The 27,227-nt window shown below is 37.9% G+C and overlaps 1 protein-coding gene across 4 annotated transcripts in view; it reads left to right on the forward strand.

Moving 5' to 3' along the window:
- Nucleotides 1-26,629, forward strand: part of FBXL20 (F-box and leucine rich repeat protein 20) — a 79,029-nt gene extending 52,400 nt beyond the window's left edge. For 2 of the 4 annotated variants that reach the window (XM_060781082.2, XM_060781083.2), the window contains 13 exons: nt 652-706; nt 5,387-5,461; nt 7,352-7,446; nt 8,527-8,595; nt 10,916-11,011; nt 11,673-11,799; nt 13,677-13,751; nt 16,275-16,405; nt 17,496-17,556; nt 19,373-19,417; nt 20,431-20,487; nt 21,716-21,928; nt 24,061-26,629. In XM_060781082.2, the coding sequence (XP_060637065.1) occupies nt 652-706; nt 5,387-5,461; nt 7,352-7,446; nt 8,527-8,595; nt 10,916-11,011; nt 11,673-11,799; nt 13,677-13,751; nt 16,275-16,405; nt 17,496-17,556; nt 19,373-19,417; nt 20,431-20,487; nt 21,716-21,928; nt 24,061-24,168 (1,207 nt within the window). In that variant the 3' untranslated portion in view covers nt 24,169-26,629. Of the gene's footprint in view, nt 1-651; nt 733-3,097; nt 3,568-5,386; nt 5,462-7,351; nt 7,447-8,526; nt 8,596-10,915; nt 11,012-11,672; nt 11,800-13,676; nt 13,752-16,274; nt 16,406-17,495; nt 17,557-19,372; nt 19,418-20,430; nt 20,488-21,715; nt 21,929-24,060 lie in introns of those variants that run through there. The other 2 variants (XM_060781085.2, XM_060781084.2) reach the window with 2 other exon arrangements.
- Nucleotides 26,630-27,227: the final 598 nt, after the last annotated feature.

The following is a 27,227-nucleotide window of genomic DNA, read 5'->3' on the forward strand; positions in this document are numbered from 1 at the left end:
AGAAGCACTACACATTTTACTGCAACCACATTTGAAAACTAACTTTTGTGTTTTACTGTTGCTATATAGTTATTTTGCTTTAATCTTTGTGTTAGTTTTCTTTTATCGTCAATAAGTTGCAAAAGCAATTATTTTAGCTTATAAATATAAAATAAAAATAATGTATAATATAATATAGCTCACAATAAAGGTTATTTTATCTGTCTTCTTTGCCACCATGGTTTTAATACATTTGCTGTATATATGGCTTTATATTTATTATTGCTTTAAATCGTGACTGGCTTTGAGTGTTGCACAGGAACTACAAGGATAAGCTATTAATATTAATAAGTAATAATAACACAATGCAGTTCAGTTCAGTTTAAATTATAGAAGTGCACCAGTTTGGTTAATTATAATATGTATGTTTTCTATTAGTGTTAGTGTGAAATAATGATTTGTAAGAGATAATATCTGTTGAAGATATTCCATTTGTTCTGGTAAGCAGTGATTGTTACTGTTCAACTGGATGAACTCTTCAAAGATTGGATCAGTCACTGGAGTAAACTGTTTGAGAATTTGTACTTAAGTCAATTATTGCTAACAATTCTGAAGCAAAACCCTCAACACATTCCCACATTTAGTTATCTTTATGTATGTGTTTGTTACCAGAATATTCTCCTTCCTGGATGTGGTCACGCTATGCCGTTGTGCTCAGGTCTCCAGGGTAAGAATGTTTGCATTCCAGTACTGGTAAGGTTTTAACTGCTTGTCTTTTGGAAACCTCCAGTTTGCCATCTTATTGAAAGTCAGTGAAATATCAGTTGAAACAGTGCTTGACCATAAGTGAATGATCCCTTTGCCTTTCCACTGTTAATCTGTTTGTAACAGTACTAGAACTCCTCTACTAAATTAGTTTAAAGTGAAGCAAATTATTGTTGACTTTTAATTGTTTGGGGTTTTAATCCAGACTTGCATAGAGTCATGGAGGGAAGACTGCTTGCTTGCCAATGTCCTTCCCGTAAGTGATGAGCAAGGAAGGCATTCGTAATATAAATATTAGTTACATTAAAAAAAACTTTCCCGTTCCGCCTCACATGCATGCAAATAGTTTTGATATAAAATATTGTGTCCTTACAGTAGGTAAATCTATTCTCCTACTATGGTGCTTATATACTAATAATTCCAGGTGGCCATGTGGTACTTAGGGAGTACATGAACCTGTATCACATAACGCACACCACATATTGTCTTGCCTCACTGTTCATAGTTCTTTCCTGACCTTTCTTTTTCCAGTCGGCCTCTGTAGCTTTCACTGACATTTATGAAAGATTTTAGAGTTACCCCTTAGTATGAGAAGCTGCATTATTGCTTGGAGAAAAATCTATATGAGTTATTAATTTTCATAGGGAAAATCAAATGCAGCCTCTCCTTTTGAGGGCTCTTGAGTGAAACCTTCTATATTCCCAAATATCAAGATGGAGTTCATCTTGTATAAAACGGTAGCTATTATGGAAAAACAGCAACTCTCATAGATTAGAAAATAATGATATTTAACCCTCATTTAAAAATATTACAAGCTAATATTTTCAACCATTAAATGCTTGGGCAGAAAGAAAAATCTTTATATATTTCCTGTTTACCACATAAGGAAGAGAATGGTAAAGTTGGGAGATCAGTCATCAAGAACACATCTCTGCCTAACTTTATGGTTACATCTTCTTGTAAAGCAGATAGGTGATGTTCTGAAAAATTGCTTTCATTTGATGAGGAGGACTGTTAAAAGTATATCATGCATCACTGAAGAAGAAAGGTGGCATAGCTGTTAAAAGCTTGTGATAAGTGGATTAAGTAATTTGGTTTCACATTTGTGGGTTTCTTTTCAGTACATTATTACTGTAAGCCCATAGGTGCACACAAAAACCTGACAGCAAAAAATTCTTACCATAGATATACTGATGTGATCTTTTGTCTGTAACTATATGTTATGAAAGAGATACCCGGTTACAGTGAATAACTCTGATGTTAGCTCAGTATCTGACAGCAATGAAATTGTCGGCTTTCTATTACCAATTATAAATAGTCTGAAAATATAACTAATAGCATTGTAATTTTATTGTACATGCATAAAATCTATAGTCTGGCTACATTTTAAATTTATTGTCGCTGGCTTTCATAGCTGGAATCTCTGGGTTGCTGTAGGTTTTTCAGGCTGTATAGCTGTGTTTCTGGAACATGGCCATACAAAAACTTATAGCAACCCATGTTTTTAATTCTTGATATCTTTCCAGCTGCCCCACTTTTAAATCCTTAAAATACAGTAAGAGCCTGGAGGGAAAGAAAAGCCTGATCCGGGCACTGAAAAGATCATAGTGTAGGTGCCACACTAGCTCTGAAGTATTCACAACAAATATTGTAGTGCTTCAAAACATAGAAAAGGGGAACCAAATAGTCTAGGCTGAAACTCCCATGTGAGAAGAAGTTAAAGCCTTTCCAGAATATTAGTTTTGAAAGAGGGGAAAGAACAACTTGTATACCAAGTTGTGTGGAGATACTCTGGTAAATCAGTTATCACTGTTTACAGGTATTGACAGATGCATGCATGTACCTTACCCTTTTTAAAAAGGCCATCCAAATTAATGACTATGCAATTGAGTTCAAGCATCAATTATTTGTGTCAAAACAACATTTTTTTGTCTGTCCAAATTCTAATATTCATTCATTTTACTTAATGAGTGAAAGAACAATCTTTATCCACACCATAGAATTTTAGAAATCCTTATTTTTTCCTTCCACCCAACCCAGACTGGATCTGTACATTGTTTAAGCAGGAATGTTACTTTTTATGCTATTTTAATGCTCTTTTTTCATATTACTCCTTTTATGTTCTGGTTTTTTTTTAAGGAAAATACAAGATAGTGTAATAAGTATGGCTTGACAAATTGCAGAGAATGACTTTTTAAAATACCAGTTGTAGTACCTCACTTCATAATATTTTAAGGAAACATTCTTTTTTATCAATAAAATAACTCTTAAATTACAGATAATAATGAAAATGTTTTACTGAGGTTATTAATTTTGTTGTGCCAAGATGTATGATGATGTAACATAAATGTTGATTGGGAAGCATTAGCGAAAGGAAAGAACTGGGATTAAAGTTTTTTTTACTTTGGATGTGTGAAATGTTGTGAAGAATTTCAAGGTATCATCAAGCAAAACAGCCATTATTTTCAAAAGAAAGGGAGAGTGGAAACTATATTCTCTGTGCACTGATTGAATTAAAATATTGGAGAGAAGATTTGCCTTCTTCCTCAGTTACTCACTCCATTCTCCTAGGCCAACAATTGTTTCAGGGAGTTGTACTGAATGAAATAAAAAAAACATTATGTTGACCCCATACAAGTGTAGTATTCCCTACAAAGCCAACATAGATTGAGCGTTTGAAGGTTATTGGTTGGATTGCAGGTCTAGGACATGCATAGTATCTTATGTTGTTTCTTGATATTTCTGTGCACACAGATCTTAGAATGGAGGAGAGGGGGAAGAAAAAGAAGAAATGGAACTTTATTTCCCAAAGCCAAAATCCAGGTGGCTTGGAGATTAAAACACATAAAACAGTTCATGTGAAAACATTCAAAAGTTCAGCGTTCAAAGTGAATTAAAATATCATCAACAGTTAAAAACAAATAAAATGATTATTTAAAAAAAATAAAATGATTTGTTTTTTTAAAAAAATAGTAACAATACAACACCCTTTTAAAATCCTTGTTGAAATTTTAAAAAAATCTTAGACTCCCAGTAGAAGGACAACAAGGCAGAGATCATTCTAGTCTCCCTATAAAGGAGTTGCAGTCCATAGGCAGTCACAGGAAGGGCCTGTTATGTCCCCACCAGCTATACCTGAGAAGATGGTGAGGCTGAAAGAAGGGCCTCTTTTGAAAGTCTTAGACCCCAAACATGCTCACTTGGAAAGATACAGACTATTGGTAAATTGCGTGGTTTAGGGTTGAGCAAACAGTAGTTGTGCTCAGAAACAGACAGACAGACAGCTATTCAGTGGAGCTGTTGTATCAAGGAAGGTTTAGGATCCTGTTAACCACTCATAAGACTCTTTAGAAAAAACCCGAATATATTAAAAATATTGTCACCCAAAGAGGATGTAATTAAGATTTATCACCAGGACCAGATCAGGCATCTCCACGAATGGATGCAGTTGGCACACTAGTTGTAAGTGTGCAGAAGCACTCCTGGCTGCTGCAGAAATCTGATCGGCCTTCCAGTTGACTAGAAGCACATCTCTCTTGTTTGGATTAAACTTCTGTTTGTTCACCGTCCATCAGTCTAGTTCTGGTTCTAGATACTGATCTAGAAGTGAAACAATTTCCTTGGAATTTGCTGAAAAGGAAGATTAGAGTTAACTTTCAACAACTTATTAATGGCCCCGAACTCCAGACAACTATTGTGTTCCATACGGATGTTGAATAGGTGGGAGGCAAAGCATAGGTGAAGGGACTCCAAAGGCAAGCAACCAAGGAGTTGAATATTAGTCCACCAGTGCTGCTTTCTGGGCTTGCCTCACAAGGAAGAGATGATGCCACTGTAAAACAGTGCCTCTATGTCTGATTCAGGCAAGGTAACCCAGCATATTTATTTATTTATTTGTTTAGTTATATATTTATCGTATTTATATACTGCCCTTCTCAGCCTGAAGGCGACTCAAGGCAGTTTACAGTCGGCACAATTTGATGCCCCCATAACATAACATGGTTTAACTATGAAAGGTTTGGTAGCCTTAACTGACAACTGTCACTGAGAACTGGAAAGTTGTTGAGAAGTGCAGCAGAATGAACACATTTCACCTGTCCGGTTTCCAGTGACAGTTGTCGACCAAGGCTACCAAATCTTTCTTAATTTTATAATCAGACGTGAAACAAGAATGAAATCAATCAGGATAATCTGTTTTATCCAGGAACCTTTAGTACTGTGGGGCCACTACATGATCTGATAACCTTCCCAAAAACAGAATGTTAGGCACTTTCGAGTAATTATCTACTATTGAGCAATTCATGCAAGGCTTTTTAAACAGAGATTATACAACTGCCTTTGAGCATATTTGGACCCTGCCTTAACTATTCCCTTCAGCCATCTGGCCATGTTGCTCGTGTCACCTTTTAATGAATTTAGATGAGAGAGAGTCTAGTATACATGTAATGGTACTCATTTCTCCTAAGATGCTATTTACGTTCTGAGGCTGTACAAAGTATGTGAGAGAAAGCACTTCCCTAGTAGTTCTGTGCCTAACTGGGACAGCAACTTTTGAGTGAAGTTAAATCAGATCACAATCTTCACCTGCTTTCTATTTCCCCCTTATTTAACATTCTGTCTGTCTTCTACCTTTTCACTTTAGGCATGGAATGTCCTGGCCCTTGATGGCAGCAACTGGCAACGCATTGACCTGTTTGATTTCCAGAGAGACATTGAGGTATAATTAAGTGGTGTGCAATTTTTTCTTTCTAGTTAAACAGTAATTACAACAGTGCATAAGATTAGTAACAAACTATGTAATCTCCTGTAGCTTACCCCCAGAGACAGAAATTTTTAATTTTTAGTTTCCAGCTCTAGGGAACCATTTAAGCTCTAAGAGTGGTTAAGAAACTGAAAGTATACAGAATTTTCTCTCTCTCGTTTTCTTCTTTTTGCATGTATTTTATTTTGTGTGCACAAATATATTTAACCTTGGAAACATGTTTTGCAAGCTCATGCAAAACATTTAAATGTTTTAAATGTTTTTATGACATTGTTGGCATTGAATTGTTGCCTTGTGAACCGCCTCAAATCGGCTGAGAGAGGTGGTATAAAAATGTAGCAAATAAATAAATAAAATAATAAAATGTGCATGTGAGTTGTTGTTGTTCATTCGTTCTGTAATTTCCGACTCTTCCTGACCTTATGGACCAGCTCACGCCAGAGCTCCCTGTCAACTGTCACCACCCCCAGCTCCTTCAAGGTCAATCCAGTCACTTCCATCCCATCCATCCATCTTGCCCTTGGTCGGCCCCTCTTCCCTTTTCCTTCCATTTTCCCCAGCATAATTGTCTTCTCTATGCTTTCCGTCTTCTCACAATGTGGCCAGATAACAGATCTGGACAGCTTGTTAATCTATCTCGAATCTTGCAAGAATATTTCACCATTAACAAATGCCCCGCCACCGGAGGCAGGATGAGTAAATCTACTTCAGGTTGTAAGATCTGGAATAACCAGTTTAGGGAACAAATTTACAATTTCTTTTACATTTTACCACTTAGTTTAGATTGAATCGGTTTTTTGAACTATGTCCATTGCCACATGGACAAACCTCAGGGGCAAGGAATTCTCTGGCAAAGCTGCCTGGTAGTTTGGAAAGCACTAAGCAGTATCTCTGGACATGGCAGGACATATTTGATATTTCTGGTCTAATTAGTTGATTTTCCTATCTTAACATTTAGATCAGGGGTCCTCAAACTTTTTAAACAGAGGGCCAGGTCACAGCCCCTCAAACTGTTGGAGGGCCGAATTATAATTTGAAAAAAGCATGAATGAATTCCTATGCACACTGCACATATCTTATTTGTAGTGCAAAACAAAAAAAAAACCACAAAACAATACAATAATTAAAATGAAAAACAATTTTAACAAATATAAATTTATTAGTATTTCAATAGGAAGTGTGGGCCTGCTTTTGGCTGATGAGATAGGATTGTTGTTGTTGTTGTGTGCTTTGAAATAATTTCAGACTTAGGTTGACCCTGAGTGAGGGCCACATAAATGACCTTGGAGGGCCATATTCGGCCCTTTGGCCTTAGTTTAAGGACCCCTGATTCAGATCCACACCATCATATATGGACCATATCACGTCAGACAAAGGCCCCAAAATTCAAGCATCCGCTTTTAATTATGGATATCACTGTTATATGTATATCATGATTTCTCAGACTGTTAAATCGACAACTAAATCCAGATTTGTGTGAATAAAGCCACCCGAGTCTCCCAGATGCAGTTGTGTAGTCCTAGAATGCATAACTAGCTGATCTATGTTGGGAATAGTTCTGTTGCTTGGTTTATTACAAAATAGTTGTCTGTGGATTCTGTTTATCACACACTACTCAGAAAGAATATCCTACAGCAAATGACCTTGAAGGTGGAACCGAATGACAAAAGTCTAATTATGGGTTGTGCCTGTACTAGAAGCATTCAGATGACCAGTGTAACACAAGAAAAAGATTCTAGCAGCACAGAAGATTAAGGAGGGGATGGGGATTTAACCAAAGAAACAAGAAATTTGTTTGCTACAATTTGGAAGATTCCTTCAATTATCTTCCTGGTCTTCCTGCAGGGACGCGTAGTGGAGAATATTTCTAAAAGATGTGGGGGTTTCTTACGAAAGCTCAGCCTACGTGGATGCCTAGGTGTAGGAGACAACGCATTAAGGTAGTACTCAAGTTCTTTGACATTGTAAAAAAACTAATTGTTTTTATATCCAGGTTAGAATCTGTAACAAAAATGTCTGAGAAAGTTAAGTACTTTAGTTCTAATGAGGTAATAACATCCTGCAAATAATGCACTTTTGTCTTACCATAATTCTCTCTAATACAAAATTTGAGTAGTCCCACACCTTTCTGATCAGAAGCAATGTGTGCCAGTATGTGTTAGCTAAAAATTGGGAGATGGGGATAAATGCACATAAAAGCTCCACCTGCAGTGTCCCCATATATCTTCCTACCTGTTAGAAATCTCTGCTGATTCAGTACAAAGATCTGAGAGGGGTCTGTAAATACATTTAACTAATCAAGCTTACCAATCTTCCAGTTACCCTTGTAAGGTAACTGAATATGATTTTTATAATTTTATAAGTTTATTCAGCCCCATGAGATCGGCTAGGCCCAGGGATTCCCAGTAAGCTTCATGTTGAGTGGGGATTTGAAGCAGCCCAAATCTTATAATTATGCAATGTGTTTTCTCCTTGGGTTGAACCTTCATTTGGGAAACATTACAGATGAGTGTGAAAGTTCCACAAAGGAAATGGTTGCATTTTGGACTTTGTTTATATAGTCATAGCTTATGAAAATTCTACTTTTTGTGGCTTTGACTCCCAGAATACCTCATGCAATGGTCTGGAACCATCTGTCCGGTGTATTCTGTAAAACTGTAAATTGTTAAAACTTTGCATATAGCCATAGCCTACAATTGCGCACACTGTGGGAAGTACTTGAGTGTATATATGGAACACTGTCTACTGCAGCTGACATTGACTTACCATGTTTACCTTAATCTCTGGATCATCGTCTATATGATAAAAATATTTTCAAATGTTTTGTCCTTTGTATTTTGTTTCAAAGCTTCATATTCTCCCTTAATATCCTCAAAATATTATTTTTAAAAACCCGCAAAATATTATGCTTGGTTTTTATTGCATTTCAGTAGCAGGAAACCTTTTAAGAGTTAGATGTCAGTAATGTAAAATGTATGCTCTTAGAAGCCTGAAAAAGTGTGCTTTTTATCCCATTAAAGGACGTTTGCACAGAACTGCAAAAATATTGAAGTTTTGAATCTGAATGGCTGCACCAAGATTACAGATGCGTAAGTGACTTCTATTTTGGAACTCTCACCAGGGTTGCATTTGTACAAAAGTTAAAAAAAATGTTAATAATTTTACTGCATGTACACATACATGTCAAACATACACCACAAATTCTTTCCAGTCTCAGATATATCAGCCTAAATTTAAAGGCCTTTCCTGCCCATCTATTTTTTCCTGCTCACCCCCTTCCCTTTCACTGTCTCCTCTCCTCACTAGGACAGGGTCCCATTTCCTGTCATCCCACCACATCAGCCTGAAAAGAAAGTAGTGGTGGGAAGCTAAAGGAGTGAGTGGTGGATCAGTGAAGAAGGGCTTTAAAGAAAGGGATGGAGAGAGGAAGGAAGCGATTTAAAAACTGAATGTTGCTTTGATGGGATTGTAGGGAGGGAGCAATGAAAGAAAGGATCTCCAACCTAGATGTTGCTTGAATGGGAAGGTGGAGCAATGGAGAAAAAAACTGAACTTTAAAATTATATAGCATCTTCATGGTAGCATAATTTAATTGTAGAAGAAATTGGATTGGACAAATTCCTGTCCATGTCAATATATTGATGATATAAATAATATAGCTTTGGACAATCCCATATCAATTCTTGTTCTATAAATCCTTGCATAAAAATTACCCACTTTTCCTTAGACATGCATATTTTCCCAGTTTCAGAGCCTTCCATTTTCTCCAGGGGTGAGGATGTAATGAATGCTTTATTTATATCATTTAAAAATAAACACTAGTAATCAAAAGCACATAGCACTATAGTCAAAAACACATTTTCTTTCAACTCTTAATGTTTGCTGTGTTCCACATTTTAAACCATCCTGTGTGCGTGATACAAAGTTTTTTAAATAGCCAGTACATCTGATCCCTTAAATAGTGATCCCTTAAATAGAGTAGGGACCAAATGCCATAGCAACACAAAGGGTAACTGTCCTGCTTCAAATACAAAATGTAACAGTGGGTCGAGATGACACAATCTCCTGTTAAAATCTTACTCATCTTCTCCCACTTCTACTTTCTTCATTTTGCCATAAAATAGCTAGCCTACTGTTAATAGCATATCAAGGCATAGGTCAATCTTACACTGTCTGAGTATATCTTGTATTGGTCATTGCAGAAGTCAGTATTCCCTTCCTCTTTCTGCAGTGCCCAACCCCCCCCCCCCCTTATTATTGAGCTGCTGCATTCTCCTTCCCCAAAAAAGTGTGTCCATGTAAACCAGTGGTTCTCAACCTGGGGTCCCCAGATGTTTTTGGCCTACAACTCCCAGAAATCCCAACCAGTTTACCAGCTGTTAGGGTTTCTGGGAGTTGAAGGCCAAAAACATCTGGGGACCCCAGGTTGAGAACCACTGATATAAACCAATGGTTCCTGACCCCAGATGGGGACGTGAGGGGTTTTTTGTCAAGTCACTGGGCAGGGGTGAGCTATGAACACTTGAAAAAGAGATTTGTTTGCAAAAATGTGTCACAATCTTTTGTTTGTCAGATTATCTTATGAGGTCCAGGTTCAGGCACAGTTCAGTGACTGGCTCTACAAAATGCCGGTGCTGCTCAGCTTGTGATTGGTAGATTCTTGACGATACATGCACACTGAGTGCCTAGCCTTGTTTCTTGCGGGTGGCAATGTTTTTTCTTTAATACCCTTGAATTCTTCAAAATATAACAAATCATATGTCGACATGAATCAAATTATCCTCCTTCCAGGATTATATCCCTTCTTTGCTCAGCCAAGCAACCAGCCAAAGCAATCAACCACAAGACAAGTAGTGCTGTTAGTTCCAGACAACATCATTGTAACTATAGCAGCACCAAGAGCTCTAATTTTTAATGAATCAGGTTCACAGGCCACCTATTTTTAATGTAGCGGGGTTGCTGGTCACTTTGCCTCTATAAAATGGGGTTGCAACTCAAAAAAAGGTTGGAAATCACTGGTGTAGACAGATTCAAAATTATTAGGTTTTTGTGATCTCCCTCCACTCTTCACCTGTCAAAAATGAGGCAAGAGGGGGAATGCACCAGCTCTGAAATAAGTCTGCAGGCTGGTGAATTGCCAGCTATAACATAGTTCCATTTGTGTTATGTGTAGTAGTCATACTGAACTTTGGCCAATATGTTTTAAGGGAGGAAAGACAAAATAGTGGAATAGTTGCAGAAAACCTTCTGTGAACCACCCTGAGTTCCCTTTGGGCTTGAGAAGGGCAGTAGACAAATATCGCAAATGAATAAATGAATAAATAGTAATGCTAGGAACTGTGAATTTGGAATTGCTATTCTGTTTTTTAAATCAGCAAAGAAACTTGAATGTGTTCTGTTTTCTTGTAGTACATGTACTAGCCTTAGCAAGTTTTGCTCCAAACTCCGGCATCTTGATCTAGCTTCCTGCACCTCAATAACCAACCTGTCCCTCAAAGCACTGAGGTGAGTGCTAATTTTCATAATTATTTCCTTAAGCTAGGACTGCTAACTTTTTAGGTAACAGTGAGTCTCGCCAGTTAAAAAAATGTTGTGTTCCTTTATGACATACATTCTCCCTTCATTTTAGCTCATGTTTTTCTCTTGAGGACACTGAATGGCTATCCATGTATCCTTGAGTGCTCTCTGATCCTAGTGACCAATCCTATTTGGTGAGAAAGAGGGGCCTTGCTCTTGGACTTGCTTCTGGCAAGATCAGCAGTCCTTATAGTGAGAATGCCACAGGAGGTTCTCACTCATGTTAATCTTTCCTTGGAATCAATTCAGAAGGCAGACATTCCTTGTCATATATCTGTGGTCTTCATCTCTGCTTTCTAGCATTGCTTAGGCAACTTTAAAAAAGTAGCCAGTGCTCAGGATTTACAAATATGTTATTCCCTTTCTCCCATTGTGTAACTTGATTAAGCTGCACACCCAATCTAGTGGTTTAAACTAAATTGGTGATCTCCTTGAGGTTGTGTGCATTGATAGGAATGTTCATGGGGCTCATAGCGTGGTATAACAAATAGCGAACAGAGAATAAAGTGCTCCTTTCATTGAAGCAAGTGCTAACATCTCTGTCTCTCTCTCCCCCCCCCCCTTCTCTGTATCCTTTCTGCCTCTCAAGTGAGGGCTGTCCTCTACTAGAACAGCTCAATATCTCCTGGTGTGACCAAGTGACAAAAGATGGCATCCAGGCTTTAGTGAGAGGCTGCGGTGGACTCAAAGCTCTGTTTCTTAAGGGCTGTACACAGGTATGAACAGTGAAGACAGAACAGTTATAGGAAGGGGCACTTGAACTATGTTTGTTTAACTTAGAGAAAAGGCAAGATGACTTTGGAAGAAAGAGGTAGAACAATTTCATTTATTTGGATTTGTCATCTCACCCTTTCCAAAACAATGTCAGTGGTGAATAACTGTTCTGATTCATACTATACCAGCTATTCTGAAGGTAGAAAAGAGGAAGAGAGAGATGCATATTCGGGGGTTTTGAATAAAGGAGTGGGATACAAGCATGTCCTTTCTTGTAACCCTTGGTCATACAACAGTTGTGATTCATGACTTGTACAGTTGTGATATATCACTTTAAGGAGTTTTTGACTACTCCAGCATAAGATACCTATTTTATTTCAATGTCAACGTCAAATTTGTCTGTTTCTATATTGCAATGAATTAATGTATAAGTTGTGGCAAACGGAGCTTAGTTTCACTTCCAGTAGATGTTTGCCCCCGGTGGCACAGTGGGTTAAGCTGCTGAGCTGCTGAATTTGTTGACAGAAAGATAGGCGGTTCAAATCCGGGGAGTGGGATGAGCTCCTGCTGTTAGCCCCACCTTTTGCCAAACTAGTAGTTCGAAAACATGCAAATGTGAGTAGATCAATAGTTACTCCTCCTGCAGGAAGGTAATGGCACTCCATGCAGTCATACCAGCCACATGACTTTGGAGAGGTCTATAGACAATGCCAGCTCTTCGGCTTAGAAATGGATATGAGCACCACCCCCCAGAGTCGGACACAACTAGACTTAATGTCAGGGGAAAACCTTTACCTTTACTTATGTATATGTTGCATTTCTAAAATATTCTTGGCCTTCCTACCAAGATTTTTGCTAGATACAAAATTCTGTCATAAAATCATAATCTTTAAAAATAAGAACACCAGTAGTCGAGAACTCATGAACTCTCTGTAGAGTGCTTTATGGCGTAGACCACATCTTTTCTGTGGGTGAACTGGGTTCAAGTAGCAATGCCATAGCTTTATGTATGCTAGAAATAACATTAACTCCTATGATTTTGTTGTGCTGTCTACCATATGCAGTGGAAGTTGACAGTAGAATCACACTGAATATCTAGAAATGCATAAAGAGAAGGGTTTTCAGTCATCTTTAGGGCAGCAGCAGAGGCAACCACAAATACGATAATCTGTTAATGATCAAGTGTGAAGGCACAGCTATAGATCACCTTTGTTGGATTGGCATGTTAGTCTTTAGCAGGAGAAGTATGTAAAGGCCTATTTAAACTTGCCCAGGACAAGTTTAAATGGGCTTTGTAAGGCAATCAACAATAGTTAAGAGATCTAGCAACTTGTAAGTTTTATTTTTGAAGCAGATATCTTTGTAAAATAACCTTTTATTGCAGTATAGGGAGGCCGTCTTTATGTGGGGTCTTGAAGAGTACTAGTGTTTTGTTTTTAGTTTTGAAAGCACACAATAATAATATTTAAGCAAAATCAGTACGTAGTCATGCTAGGCTTCACACTGAAACTTACATTTCTGAAATTAGTCTTTACTATGAGGTTTATTTAAAATTTCTTAATGAGATCAATTTTGAGAAGAAATTCTGGTACTAAGTAGCCTGTTGTTTATCGTCTTGGGAGAATGGGATTGTGAGGGAACCTAGAAACCATGTGATCCCTCCCCACCCCAAGTTCTTCTTTTCATTATGAGTGGTTTATGCTAAATATTCCTTTTGCCCTAGCTATCTTTGAAGGCACAATAGCTTCATTAGATCCTACGGGACATTGCTAATCCTGGTAAAATAAACCTGCTCTTTATTTTTACAGTAACAAAATCAGAAACTCTGAGAATAAAATGATTTTTTTTTTCTTTCTCCCTCTTCTTCCTTTTGTTCTAGCTGGAAGACGAAGCCCTTAAATATATTGGAGCACACTGTCCTGAACTGGTAACTTTAAATTTGCAAACCTGCTTGGTAAGCAGTGGCCCACGTGAATCCAAACATTTCTGTTTTTCTTAACATGTAGAATCTGTTATGTAAACTAAATTATGAAGCAGAAGACCCAAAGCCTAAGAAAATATTCTCCTTTCACCTTCAGCCCTTTCCATGTTGGCTTGCAGGAGTTACTTGGTTTGCCATATATCTTGCTTAGTAGTACAAGAATGTGCACGGTATGGTGGATGGGAATACGTATCTTCCTGTGATTATTTAAAAAAACTTTGTTGAGGGGGTGACTGGCTACAGGCTGTTGCTTTACTTCTCTGTGATTATTTTTATTCTTCACACTTTGCTTCCAGGAATGTTAGTATCATAGAGTTGGAAGAGACCACAAGGGCCAACCAGTCTAACCCCCTGCCATACAGGAAAATACTATGAAGGCACTCCCAACAATTGGCCATCCAGCCTCTGCTTAAAAGTCTTCAGAGAAGGAGACTCCGCCACAACATGCCATTCTTTTGTTCTTTTTTCTGCAATGAGATTGAGAACTGGCATGATATCTCAAAGACTTCTTAAATCAAGTATTGCAGCAAGGTCCATCACAAGGACCACCCTCACCCCAAAACAAAAATGTTAAGCTTTTTCGTTTATTCAGAATACCTCCATACCTTCAGAAGTACATGAAGAGAAATTTTACTTTTGGGGGAAGGCATTGAACTGTTGCAGAAGGTAGACTTGCAGTCACTTCCTGTTTGAGGTGGAAAGGTCCTTGTCCTATGACTGCTAGTGAAATACTTTTGTCATAGTAGAGCATAACCTTAAACAATGGTCAGAAAAATAAGCACGTTGAACAGTGACAGAGGCAAATTTGCGTCAGTGAGCTGATTTCTATATACCTCCCACCTTGAAGTTAAACTTGGATTGAACAAAGCCTTTTCATCACCATATATGAGTTAATCCACTCAACTATCCACTCTTATCACTTTTATTTTCTGTTAAGCAGCTGTTGGAATCTTTTAAATGTTCATATTCCCGTTTCATATTGTATAGCAATTTACACCCCGTGCATCTAATGAAGGCCTGTGTTTTTGTGTATGTGTCTGCATACACAGACTATTGTGAATCTTTAGATTATACTCTGTATATTTAAGGAAGTGGACTATTGTCCATAAAAGCTCATGCTGTAATAAATATAGCCTCCAATGTTCTTGTTTTTTCAGTTGCAGTATGCTAAGATAATACTTTGGAAATTGCTATAGTATAAACAATACGTTATAAATCCCCTCCTTTGTATGCTTAGAGATAATTGGTAAAGCAGAGGTTGGATTAGATTATATCAAAGTGTTGTCATATTCAAGATGTAAATAGACTTCCCTTGTGGTTACTGATCTTATATATTCACCTTTATTTAATGTAATTGCTTAATTCTGGAGATGCATTTAAAAGAGAGTATTATGAAGCAGCCCTGTATAAGTACTGATATATAATAATGATGTTTAAAATTACACAAAAAATATTTCCCTTACCACCGGGCATCTGCAAATTTCCTCCACCCGTGCACACATATATTAAAAATTAAGAATTTCTTGTTTCAATCACATACTGACTTTTTAAAGTTGATCCTGTCTACTCACTTTCACCGTTATCCTAAATATATCAGTAACAAAAACTTATCTAGTTCAAATGCCCACTTCCATTGAAATGCCAGTCATCAGATTTTTTACTTTCCCAATCAACATTTTTGCCTTAGTTTATGTATTTCTTGTGTTGGAAGACAGAAGTATTTTGCATCAAGAATTGTATATAATATTGTACTGAATCTGCCCCATATCCATTATGCTCTCCTAACCTGCCAAAACTCTATCCCTAGTTTGTTAAATGCAACTAACTTACTTAGTATTTTTAAATTGTAAATTCACCATCTTTCCTTGCCCTACTGGATGTCATTTTGATACTTTGAAGGAGTTTCTCAAGTAATTTCACAATTTCATTTTATTCAACTACAATCCCCAGAATCCCCCAGACACTATGGAAAATTCTAGAAGCTGCCATTCACAAAGGAATTCTCCAAGCTGTGATATTTATTATAGCAAATCCATCTGGGGACTGGGTTTATCCTGGCCTTTCAAAGTTTGTTTGCTTAGAGTGGAAAACATTCTTTCTGTTGTTTGGAATGCTTAGTTGATCTTTCCAAATTTAAGGTTTGCACGTGTTAAAAAAACAGTGTATTTCTGTATAAAAAAAGCTGGAAGAGGAAGCACATTTTTATCCTGGGAGAAAATATCCTATACCATTTGTGGTGATGCCAAAAATGGAAACTTTAGCCCAAAAAAGGAGCTGGTTTTGGGAGGACGTCTGTGGCTGGCATCCTGCTTTTAGACATGGTGGTTCCTAATTAATCATTCATATAGTGTTTCACTGTCACAGTGGGTTTGGAATGTTTGGCCAAATACTTTTTAGCATACAATTTTAGGATTGGCAGGCATGTTTTGTCCAAAAGCACCACAATAAACTCTGTTCATTCCTACTGACAACATTAACCCTTCTTTTGTTTTGTAGCAAATAACAGATGATGGCCTCATTACAATATGTAGAGGATGCCACAAGTTACAATCTCTGTGTGCCTCTGGCTGTTCCAACATCACTGATGCCATCTTGAATGCCTTAGGGCAAAACTGCCCAAGGCTTAGGTAAGTCAGCTTTACTCTGCAGGGCTGCATGTGATGCACTCTGGATGGAAATCAATAATGAGAAACATTCTTAGCTCATGGAAGGCTATCACCACATTATACTGAATGAGCAGAGCCAAAAAAGAGAACATGGTGGAGTAAATGGAGCATGTGGCCAGCAAACTGTTCTTGCAAACCCTCCCCAATCATGTTCTCCAAATCACTAGTAGAAATATAGTTAACATTTTTAAGTTCACTTGAACCCTTTTTTCCAGAAAAAAATAGGGAAGAGCTGTTGGTCGGGGGAAAAGTGAGCAGATTACTAGAATTCCCTAAAAGGCATCCAGATTGCCCGTAAGATCTCTCATGCTCTATTAATCATTTGGAGCAGACATTTTGAAGAGCCCACCATTTTTTTCATGCGAGGGTACCAACAGAAGGATAGTGAGCTCCATAATCCTGCCCCCCCCCCCAAATCTCTAGTTGCCCATTCCTTATATAGATGAAAGGATGAGTAGAAGGATTGACATTCATTTGTTCATTCAGACATGTAATCTGAACCCATAAATTTGAGAGAAAAAAGCAATGTTAACAGCACAGCAATATGATTATATCAAATCAAACTAACTACCAATAGAATAGTAAGCAGGGTGCTTTCTAACGCTATCTCCATAGGTCATGACCAACTATGCACATTATTTCAGGGTGACAAAAGGGGAATTGATATAGAGCCATTGAAGCCCATCAAAATATGAAAGGTGTATTTTTCTGTAAGAGAGATTGCAAAAGAAGGGTTTGAGGTGCAAATTTGCTTCTCAAATAGAAGTCAATCTGCTGGAGATTGTACTTGCCTATTAAGAGCTTTGCACTGAAAAGTATAATGATAATCTTAAAATACAAACAAATGTGGGCTCTTTGTTTATTCCTTCTGTGTGCACGCAGTAGAATTGTTACCCATGATGTCCATGACACAGCTCAGGTATAAAGTCGTCATGGTCCTGCTTTGATCCTCAACTTACTTTGAAGGATGTGGGCCAAGGACTGAGGTTTCAGAAATGGGCCCAGCACAGCAGAGGTGCTTAATTTCTGTTATTTTTATGTGTGCACACAGAATATTGGAAGTGGCTCGGTGTTCCCAACTCACAGATGTGGGCTTTACCACTCTGGCTCGGGTAAGCAACCTGCCTATTCTGTTATTTGCTTACTAGTTATCCTCCCATAGAATCAGTCCTTGAAAGTAACAAGTTATACAAATGGCACAATTACCTAATGAACTATTTCTTTTCTTGTTTTTGTAATGAGGTCACAATGAAGCTACATTTCTAAAGTAATACTGAAAGTGAAATGATATTACTTCATTGTGAGAAGTAATGTTTTCAAGATGGATTTTTGGTGTTTTTAGTAGAACTTTTCAAGTTTTCCTCCATTGTCCTACAGATTCTAAAGTGTTTTTTCTCACAAAAGTAATGGGAAAGTAAAATGTATAAAGGTGAATAACTTTACATATTAACCTTTATTTTCTGCAGTGTAAATGATAACGGCTTACTGGGGTGGTGCTCATGGGAGGTGTTGTGGTGAATTATATAATGAATCAGTATTTTAAAGTATCTTTCCAAGCTCTCACATGGACCCATTTCTAATAAACCTAGTTTGGTGATATTGTATTGGCTATCTGGGCCAATACACATATAAGCGTGTATCTTTTCCTGCTGTGCTGCCTTTCAGGATCATAATGCTTTTACTCAGAAGGCATAGATAGAGCCAGGAAATTAAAGCCAGATAACAAGCATGTGATCTCATATATTTATACAGAGGGAGCCAAATGACCTTTAAGTCTCAATATCTGTAAATCAGCTACAGCCTGGGAAATAGAAAAGAGAGCAAAGCTCACTAAGACCAGCTTAGGCATAGTCAACCTTGTTCAAATATAAAACTTGATTTGAGTATCTTACTTAAAGAAATAAAGGGGGGAAAGTATGGAGTGTTTTGTTTTCATTGTTTAGCTCCGTGCTGGTTATTCCACTAGACATTTTGCTTTCTTCTTGATATTAAAAGTGAGATGGAGAAAACTGGCTAGAGTTGAGAGGAGGAAGATGCATGGGCTCAATTCTCCTTTCCTGCATATTTCCTGCATAAAGAAGTATCCTGCTTTTTATAATTGAATGGGGTGGGCTTGTGAAAAGAATGGCAGAGTTACTTACTATCATGAAACATCAGAACAGCAGAGATCTTGCAAAGGAGTGTTTGAAAGGCAGGTTGTGGTTTGACCAGCAATGGAAATGGAGAGACTCTTGATGCCTACATTCCTGCTTCTCTCTTGAAAGCAATCCTTTTGACAGAAATGGAGTTAGTCTGGAATAATAATAATAATAATAATAATAATAATAATAATAATAATTTTATTATTATTATTTTATTTCTCAACTGCCCTCTCACCGCAGAAGGACTCAGGGCAGTTTACATATAAAAAGGCAAACATTCAATGCCTCAAAATAGGTACAAACACATCAAAATAATAATCACAATAAAATAAAAACAAGTAGATCATCTTATCTTGCATTGAAAAATGTGTTAATTGACCCAGAACAGTCCATTTGCAAAAGTAAATACCATATATTTTCTTTACTTACAATACAAATTGGGATTTCTTTGAAACCAAAATTGTAAGAGGGAGGCAATTGAGATACACTCAGCTTCACCTTTACTAGATAAATTTCATTGGGTGCCCCATGAAAAAGTACTTCCCTGTTTGTTGTTCTTCTTGCTGTCCTGGCTGAAATTGTGAAAAGTATGTTGATTTTTAAAGTAAAAGTTGACTTCAGTTCTTAAGCTTACCCACGGGAGTGATACCAGTGAATTAAGTGTAAAAAGTCTTTGGTTCTCTTACCTTGTCTTAAGAATGGGAAGGTGACCAATATATACATTTAAAAGACCAAGTCTATGCTTAGTTTTTGTGTGACTATTTTTGTTTCTTTTAATCCTTTCTAGAATTGTCATGAGCTAGAAAAAATGGACCTGGAGGAGTGTGTTCAGGTAGTTGCAATATCATTTTCATTTTCTTGTTTCAATTGTTTATTATAATGTGGGGTAGAGAGTTGAGCATGGAGTTCTCCAGCATGGCCTAATTTGTAAAGGAAAACCATCTGCTTGTGTGTACATTTGCTCATTACAACAATCACTGAAGCAGGAAGTGTGTCTTCGTCATGCAATGCTAGAAAAAGGAAGACCTGAGTCTCTCCCTTGTGTGGTGTAATTTCTATTTAAAAAAACCACAGAGAGATCTTGGCCATTGGCAGAAAAAGCTGCTTATAATTACAGCGGTTGTAAGATAAAAATGAACAATCTCTCTGATTTTTACATAATGTTTTCAAATAGGGCTGGATGCTTCTCTGAATGAGTATTAACTGCTACATCTCAGCTGCTTCTTCTCACTAATATTTTTTAAAGTATGATGTGACATACATAGAGAGTTCCACCTTCTCCACTTAATGGGCTGCCTCAGCCAAGAAAGGAGGAAGTTTGACTGCAATGTTCTCTTGTCATGGAACCCTTCTTTCCTATACCTCAGCAAGGGAGAAACAGTATAGAACCATTGTAAAGACACCAGCCATACATTTTCTGCAACAATAGTCCTAAGGAATTCGAAGCACCTAATAAAGAAACGAAAAGTCTAGATTAAAGTTTCCCAAACTATATATAGATCCTTCTCATGGCAACCACCTATCTCTCACTAGAAAAGTCTGCTTCAAAATGTAGTAGAAACAAAAACTGTTGGTATTTGGACTCTCGAGTAGAGTTTATAAAAATCTAGGCTTCCAAGTATTATGACTTCAGTTCTCAGAAGCCCTGATCATTGGCCAAGGCAGCCGAGGAATTGGGGAGTTGCAAAACACCTGGAGGGCTAGAGCTTGGGAATCACTGCTCATGGTGAAAGCCTCTAAAATAGGATAAAGTGATGTTTTTAGAAAGCCCATTGTAAGTAAAATATTTTAAGAAAGCCCATTGTAAGTACAATATTTTCAAAATGTCACATTTGTTTCTTTCAGATAACAGACAGCACATTAATCCAGCTCTCTATACACTGTCCACGGCTCCAAGTATTGGTGAGTCTGGGAATTCTCATCTCTCTGAAAGTACTGGGAATTCTTCACTTCAGTGTAGTATTTTGGGATAGAACTCAAAGAGACTGAGATATCAACTTGCTACAATCTCAGTGAATAGAGGAAGCTATATGGTATGCTTTAGTAAGCATTCTATCATCCATTCATGTCATGACTTAAAGGAAACTATGAAAAAATACCAAATTTGGCAGCTTTTAGGGCAACGGTTCTCAACCTGTGGGTCCCCAGATGTTTTGGCCTACAACTCCCAGAAATCCCAGCCAGTTTATCAGCTATTCGGATTTCTGGGAGTTGAAGGCCAAAACATCTGGGGACCCACAGGTTGAGAACCACTGTTTTAGGGCATATTATCTTCTAAGTCAGACATTTCTCTGATTTCCTGTCGTAGTCAACTGTGAATCGCACAATTGGTATCTGCGCCTGCGCAGTGCAGCTTTCGGAACCTTCTAGAAAATAAAACAGACATTTTAGTCCCCCGGCTAGCCCCGCCCACCCCCCTCGAGTATATATAGCCTGTGGGAGGGGCTAGCCACCAGTTCTCTTCATCCGCCGCTTGTTAAGCAGCTGGAGAACCTTCACACTCTTGCGAGCTATCTGATTCTATTGGACTGATTTTGAGGTACTTGGACTATTTGGACTATTTCAAGCCCTATCCATGAACTCACTAGGTGACCCTGAGCAAGCCTAAACCACAGTCTCTTGGCTTTAGTCCCTCAGTCTGTAGTTTAGAGATAACATTTTTTTCTCATTATCATTGTTTGGATTTCTTGGATGATTTGTGTTAGGTTCCTTGAGCATTATATATAAAACACTATTTCAGTGCTTAAAATTCATAATATAGTCCAAATCAGATAGGAATGTCATATAAGTGAGGGAAAGAGTAACGAGGAGGGGGGATTTGAAAAAAAAAAACCATGGAATGAGAAACACTGCCATGCATTGGAAAAACAGCAAGCTCAAAGAAGGCTGTGAAGAAGATTGATAAAGGGAAATGGTTAGAACAGTATGCAAAAATGAACCCATGATGAGGACTGTGATCATGAGGATAACAGCCATGTATTTCCAACCAGAGCCTTGCCAATATTTCATATTTAACTGAAGATTTTCTGTAGAATCTTCATACAGATCATTTTGTTCTGTAATATAACTTTTTTAAAATGCCACTTGTGACTTCCTCTTCTGTTTCATTTTCTTGCCATTGTGGCGGCAGAGTTTATCACACTGTGAGCTCATCACTGATGATGGTATTCGCCATCTGGGCAATGGCGCCTGTGCTCACGATCGCCTGGAGGTTATCGAGCTGGACAACTGCCCTTTGATTACAGACGCTTCCTTGGAACACCTCAAAAGCTGCCATAGTCTGGAAAGGATAGAGTTGTATGACTGTCAACAGATAACACGGGCTGGAATCAAGAGACTCAGGGTAAAAAAAAAGAATTTATTTATTTAAGTTGACTCAAGCACATGCTATAGTTCCTTTGTTTGATTGATTCGTCCCAAACTGCCACGAGGCACATTCATTCCAAATTATGCTTTAAACCTGGTCTTCAAACGAAGGCAAAGAACAAATAATCATAGAATCATACAGTTGGAGGAGACTGCACAGGCCATAATGTCCAATCCATACAGGAAGAGCACAATCAAAGCATCCCGACAGATGTCCTCTTTTTAAAACATCCATGCAGCATAGTATGTCATATCTTTGGAGGCGCTTTATATAGTCTTATGTATCCTCCAAACTTTCAGAATAGTCACATGGTCAACTAACAAGGACTTGTAGAAGATGGTAAAGGTTAAGTTGATTTTTTCTCTTCTCTCTCTCAAGCAAAACTGCCTGTGCACTGTCAACTGTCACATCAGAAGCAACTTACAGTTTCTCGAGTCGCTCCTGACACACTCAAAAAACTGTCAACTATTTTACTCTCTTTTCTAATTAACCTCTTCAGTGTCATAATGGTAGATTTTGAAACTGTCACACATTATCATAACCTCCGTGTCTCCAGGATGGGCCAAAAATACAGGCATTAGTGTAGCTCTTAGTCAGCAAATCAGTTCCTGCAGTTTGCATCTACACTAGGAGCAGATAAAGGTTTTGTTTTATTTTTCTTTGCGGGGCTTGAAGGCAATAGTTTTAATTCCCAATTCAAGATCAGGCTACCTCAAACTGTGCTGCATAATAACAAGTATAATTCATAGCTATATATTGCTTCCCCCCCCCCCCCCCCCAAATCCTTTTTGTCCTTGCCAAGTTACTGTAAAGGTTGTAGCTTAGCTTAAATTCTGTTTCTAGCCTTGGCCATAAAAAATCTAACCACTTCAACCCTTCAACCTCTGAATCTATTGTAGCCCACTGGGTTACGGTGAAACACCCCAGCCACTAACACAAGAAATGTATAGTCTACAGAATAATCCCAGAGCTTCTAAAATTTACAGTTGTCCAAGTGACACTGCCATGTCTGACAATAAAATTGCATGCTTTTCTCAAGGTGCATTTCTCCCCACATTATTATCCTTCCAACTCCCATAGGTTGGAGTTTTAGTACCTTGGATAGATCTTTGCCTAAATTTCCAAATATATTCTGACTGGCTTGATCTGCACAAACTATTTAGGTTGCAAAATCTTTTATTAATCTATTATTAATTATTAATCTTATATTAAAAAACTGAATACTTATTTCTAGTGCAGGGGAGTGCAGAATAGGCTCTGTTTCTTATTCTAATGGAATGAGAAGAAGCCGATCAAAATTCAGTCCCCTGATTCATTCAGTAATATAGTGAGAAGTTTGTAGCATCTATGATAATCCAGCCTTGTGAATAATACACTCTGGATGCTATTATAGGGTAAAGAATAGAACTTATACAGTATTTTATGGTTTCAATAAATCCGTATTGGAATATGAAAGTTTTTTAAAAGTTTGTCTACACATTAGTATAAGATCTCTTAGAAGGTCGAAAACCATTATAATGCTGGATTATCATGTATGTGCCCTCCATAGACAAAGAAAAAAAATAGCTTCCTGGAAAGGGGAGAAAGTGACCTCTGCAGGCAGGAGGGAAACAAAAGAAACCTTGAGTACATAGATTAGAGAAAGAAACTATGAGGTGAAACAAAAGGGCTGGTATTCTCTCTAGAGTCCGTCCCCTCTCTAGTGAGAAAAACTCTCACTTTGCAAACATTGATGCCTCTTTGCTCCCAACAATGACAAGCTCAGAAAGAACCTCCGTTCTTCATTTGCTGCTTTCTAATGAAGCCAAAACATTAACTGAATATTAAAACCCTGTACCAAATTGAGGGGAATATTTATGCCAAACAGCAAAAAGTGCCAAATGTAAACAAAATAGATAAATACAATTTTTAAAAAGAAAATAAAATGTATTACAGAGAATCCTGTGCATTGCCTAAAACATTATCCTACTCTTTCCAGAAATCTGTTTGGCAAATCATAGGTCCAATGGCCATATGCATGCAACCCTACCCATCCCCTCATTTTTTTTAAAGCTTGTGTTTACAAGTTGCTTAATTCTGCTAAATTAAACCTGTGCTTGTCTTTTCAGACCCACTTACCCAATATTAAAGTTCACGCCTACTTCGCGCCCGTGACCCCCCCACCCTCAGTGGGGGGCAGCAGACAGCGCTTCTGCAGATGTTGCATCATCCTATGACGCGGGAGTTGATCTACCTTGTGCAAAAAACTGAGTATTTAAATTACCCTTCTAGAAGTAACCGTGGACACCAGTATCTCCATGAAAAGTGATGCCGGTGGTCTTTTCGTGAGGGCCTTTTGAAAGAAGGCAAAGCAGCGGGAACTGGATGCTGAACTCTGTTCCCCTTTTTTGCCCCATAGCCACACATGAAAACACACATGTCATAGTGTACACACATACCCACACACACGCCTACTTAGTCCAGCAAACTGAAGGACTCTGGAGCTGAGGAGCTGGATCAGTGGGATCTTTCTCCCTTTTTTCCTTGTAGGTGGATTGGTATAATGATGAACCATTCCTACTGGGCATGCTCAGAAAAAAAATCATGGGGAGGTGGGCGGGCAAGACAGTTGGGAGGGGATCATCACACACCTCTGAAAAACTGCTGTTCCTTGGAAGTGAGAAGGAAAAGATCATTCTTTTGATATTTAATCAGCAAGATGGACAAACCCTTCAGTGCAAGTCTGGGGAGAGGGTTGATAACTGAGGAAGGGAACAAAAATGAACACTGAATCTTAAAGTCACTGTCAGAGGGAAGAAAATGTAAAAAAAATCCCAACACAATCCAAGGTTATATATTTTTTATTTCTTAAAAAAATCATCCTTGTGTTAGGGAATGTTAAAACAGCAGCCATTGTGAGATGTTTATTCCTGCGCTTCTGTATTTCCTCGTTTTACGTGCCGGCACATACACTGAGCATGCTCATGTTGAAGGTTCAGCGGTTTATCTTCCGTGTTTCATAGCATTTGGCTCAGAGGCTTCCTAGATTGTTGTGACGATAAAGCTAGAAATCTGTAATGTCAGGTCTGATTTATTTTCTTTTGTTTTTTTTTCTTTTCCTCAGTATCTCCACAATTTTTTTTTAAAAAAAGAAATAGATGTCTAATTCTGAAATTGTATGAAACAATTGAACATAAAATATATGTCAAGGTAATTTTTAAGGCATCTTTTACCACTAGGTTTGAAAATATAGCTGTGAAACAGATGGATGTTACAAAAGCAAAAGCCCTTCTATACAGATTCTTTCCCAGATTTTTAAACCAATAATTCAAGTTGGAGAGGATGGCATTTGTTATATCATAGTGTATGTTCAGATGTACATCTATCAAAGAAACATATGACCCCAAATCAAAAACTGCACACAACTATATATTACTCTGTTTTAAATAGTAATTTTCCTGCATCATGAGAGCCATCTCTGAAAGTTCCTCTTTAGTCAGTCTGGTTTTCATAGCTTCATAGCCAAATGGGTGCAATCTGTTTAGAAGTCGCCACCTTGATGTGAAAATTAGCTAGATTTATCTAGTTCAACACTAAAGGGTATAACAATATATTTCATTTTGCTTTGCTTAATTTAGAGCTACTTCATCAGAAAGCACTGGAGCCATTTCATGGTGCCTTGGAGGCCAAGTTGTGTAGTGGATGGGTTTTTTTAAAAAAAAATACATGCAGAATAATAATGTCATTCCAGTTTCCTGCAGGCTGAATTACCAATTCAACCATCTATTGGCTTTGTCCTTCACAAATTATGCCCAAACATAGATTTTAAAGGCACCTGCCAGTGTGATGGCTGGATTACAGAAAGCACAAAGGAGCCTTTTATAAGGAGAAGTACAGTCCCTATGCGCATGGCTCACTTATTGATGTTTCTTACAAACATCCAATTTTGTAATTGGAAGCTTCCCATTTGCCTATTCTCATTCCAGTTGTTTCTGATCTGCTGCTCTCTTTTCTGATGTGTCGACTCCTTATGTCCCAAGGCATGGCTTGCCAAATAACTCCTTCTCTTCCAACTCAGTTCAACTCCCAAAGATTTACTCCACTGTTGTGGCTCTCAGAGTGGGAGATAAAAAGCCATGTTGGTAACAGATGAAAATCTTTAATGCAGCTTGCCATGGTACTGTCAGGCTATGCACAAATGGGATAAAAGCATCTTAAACGTGTATAGAATTGTCAAGTCAGTTAATGTTGCCGGATTTGCACTGGATACCAAAGACTAGGACAGGGAAGCTGAAATATAGTTATGGCGAAAGAAACTGGATGTGTTCTCCACTTTATCCCTCCTGATGTTAAAGTGAAAAGGTCTCCATCCAGAGTTGGAAGCACACTTTGCACAAGTAGATCGGGCTGGTTCCGAGCGGGTGGTGAGACAGAAGTCTGACCCAGACAGCATTACAAATTGTTCAAATATAAGGCCAGGTACTCACTTTTCATTCTCTGCAGCACACAGATCTTGGAGGACAATCCTTAGTTATTTTAACTGGCAGAAGAATTGGGGGTGGGGAATACTATTGTTTTATGGGAGTTGTCCTGTGAAATGTTCTCTTATTTAAGCTAAGGCGCTAAAAAGTTACTTTGGATTTCAGAGAATTTGTGTTTCCCTGTGCCCTCTTGAGAATTATTAAATTTATGCAGTGATCTCTTAACTTCTTTATTTCTCTCATGTACACACAAACACGCATTACATTTTCAAGTCTCAAGGGCTTTAGAGCAGTGCAGACTAGTACCAAAGACACAAAAAAGGGAAAGCTTACTGATTTAAAAGGAAATGCTGTTTTCTCTCTTTCTCTATCTTGAATTTTTTTCAGTGACTCCACCACAGTTATATGACTGTTTTTTCCATTACCATATATGATTAATGCAACCATTTCTAACATTTGACAATGTAACACCCTCTTTTGAATCCCAAAATGACTATGACATTTGTCAAACTACTAAATGTTGCAAAATTATTGATTCTTTTGAACATGCCAGGAGCACACACTTATTGCCACAATCTTGACAGTGTTTAAACACAGCTTACAAAGTAAGCCATACAATGTTTCTAGGATCTTCCTCCTCCACTAAAGGTAGGGAACAAAAACAATCCACCAAACATTATTCTCATACAGACCTCTTTAATATGAATCAAAATTGTACCATAGTAATGCTTGCTGGATTGCATGTGCCGTTGTTTTTTTCTCATTTGTCCATGTTAAATAGCAGTTTATCTCTACCCTTCCATACCCCATGATGT

Source organism: Anolis sagrei, chromosome 6 (genome assembly GCF_037176765.1).
Source record: "Anolis sagrei isolate rAnoSag1 chromosome 6, rAnoSag1.mat, whole genome shotgun sequence".
Classification (NCBI taxonomy): Eukaryota; Metazoa; Chordata; class Lepidosauria; order Squamata; family Dactyloidae; genus Anolis; species Anolis sagrei.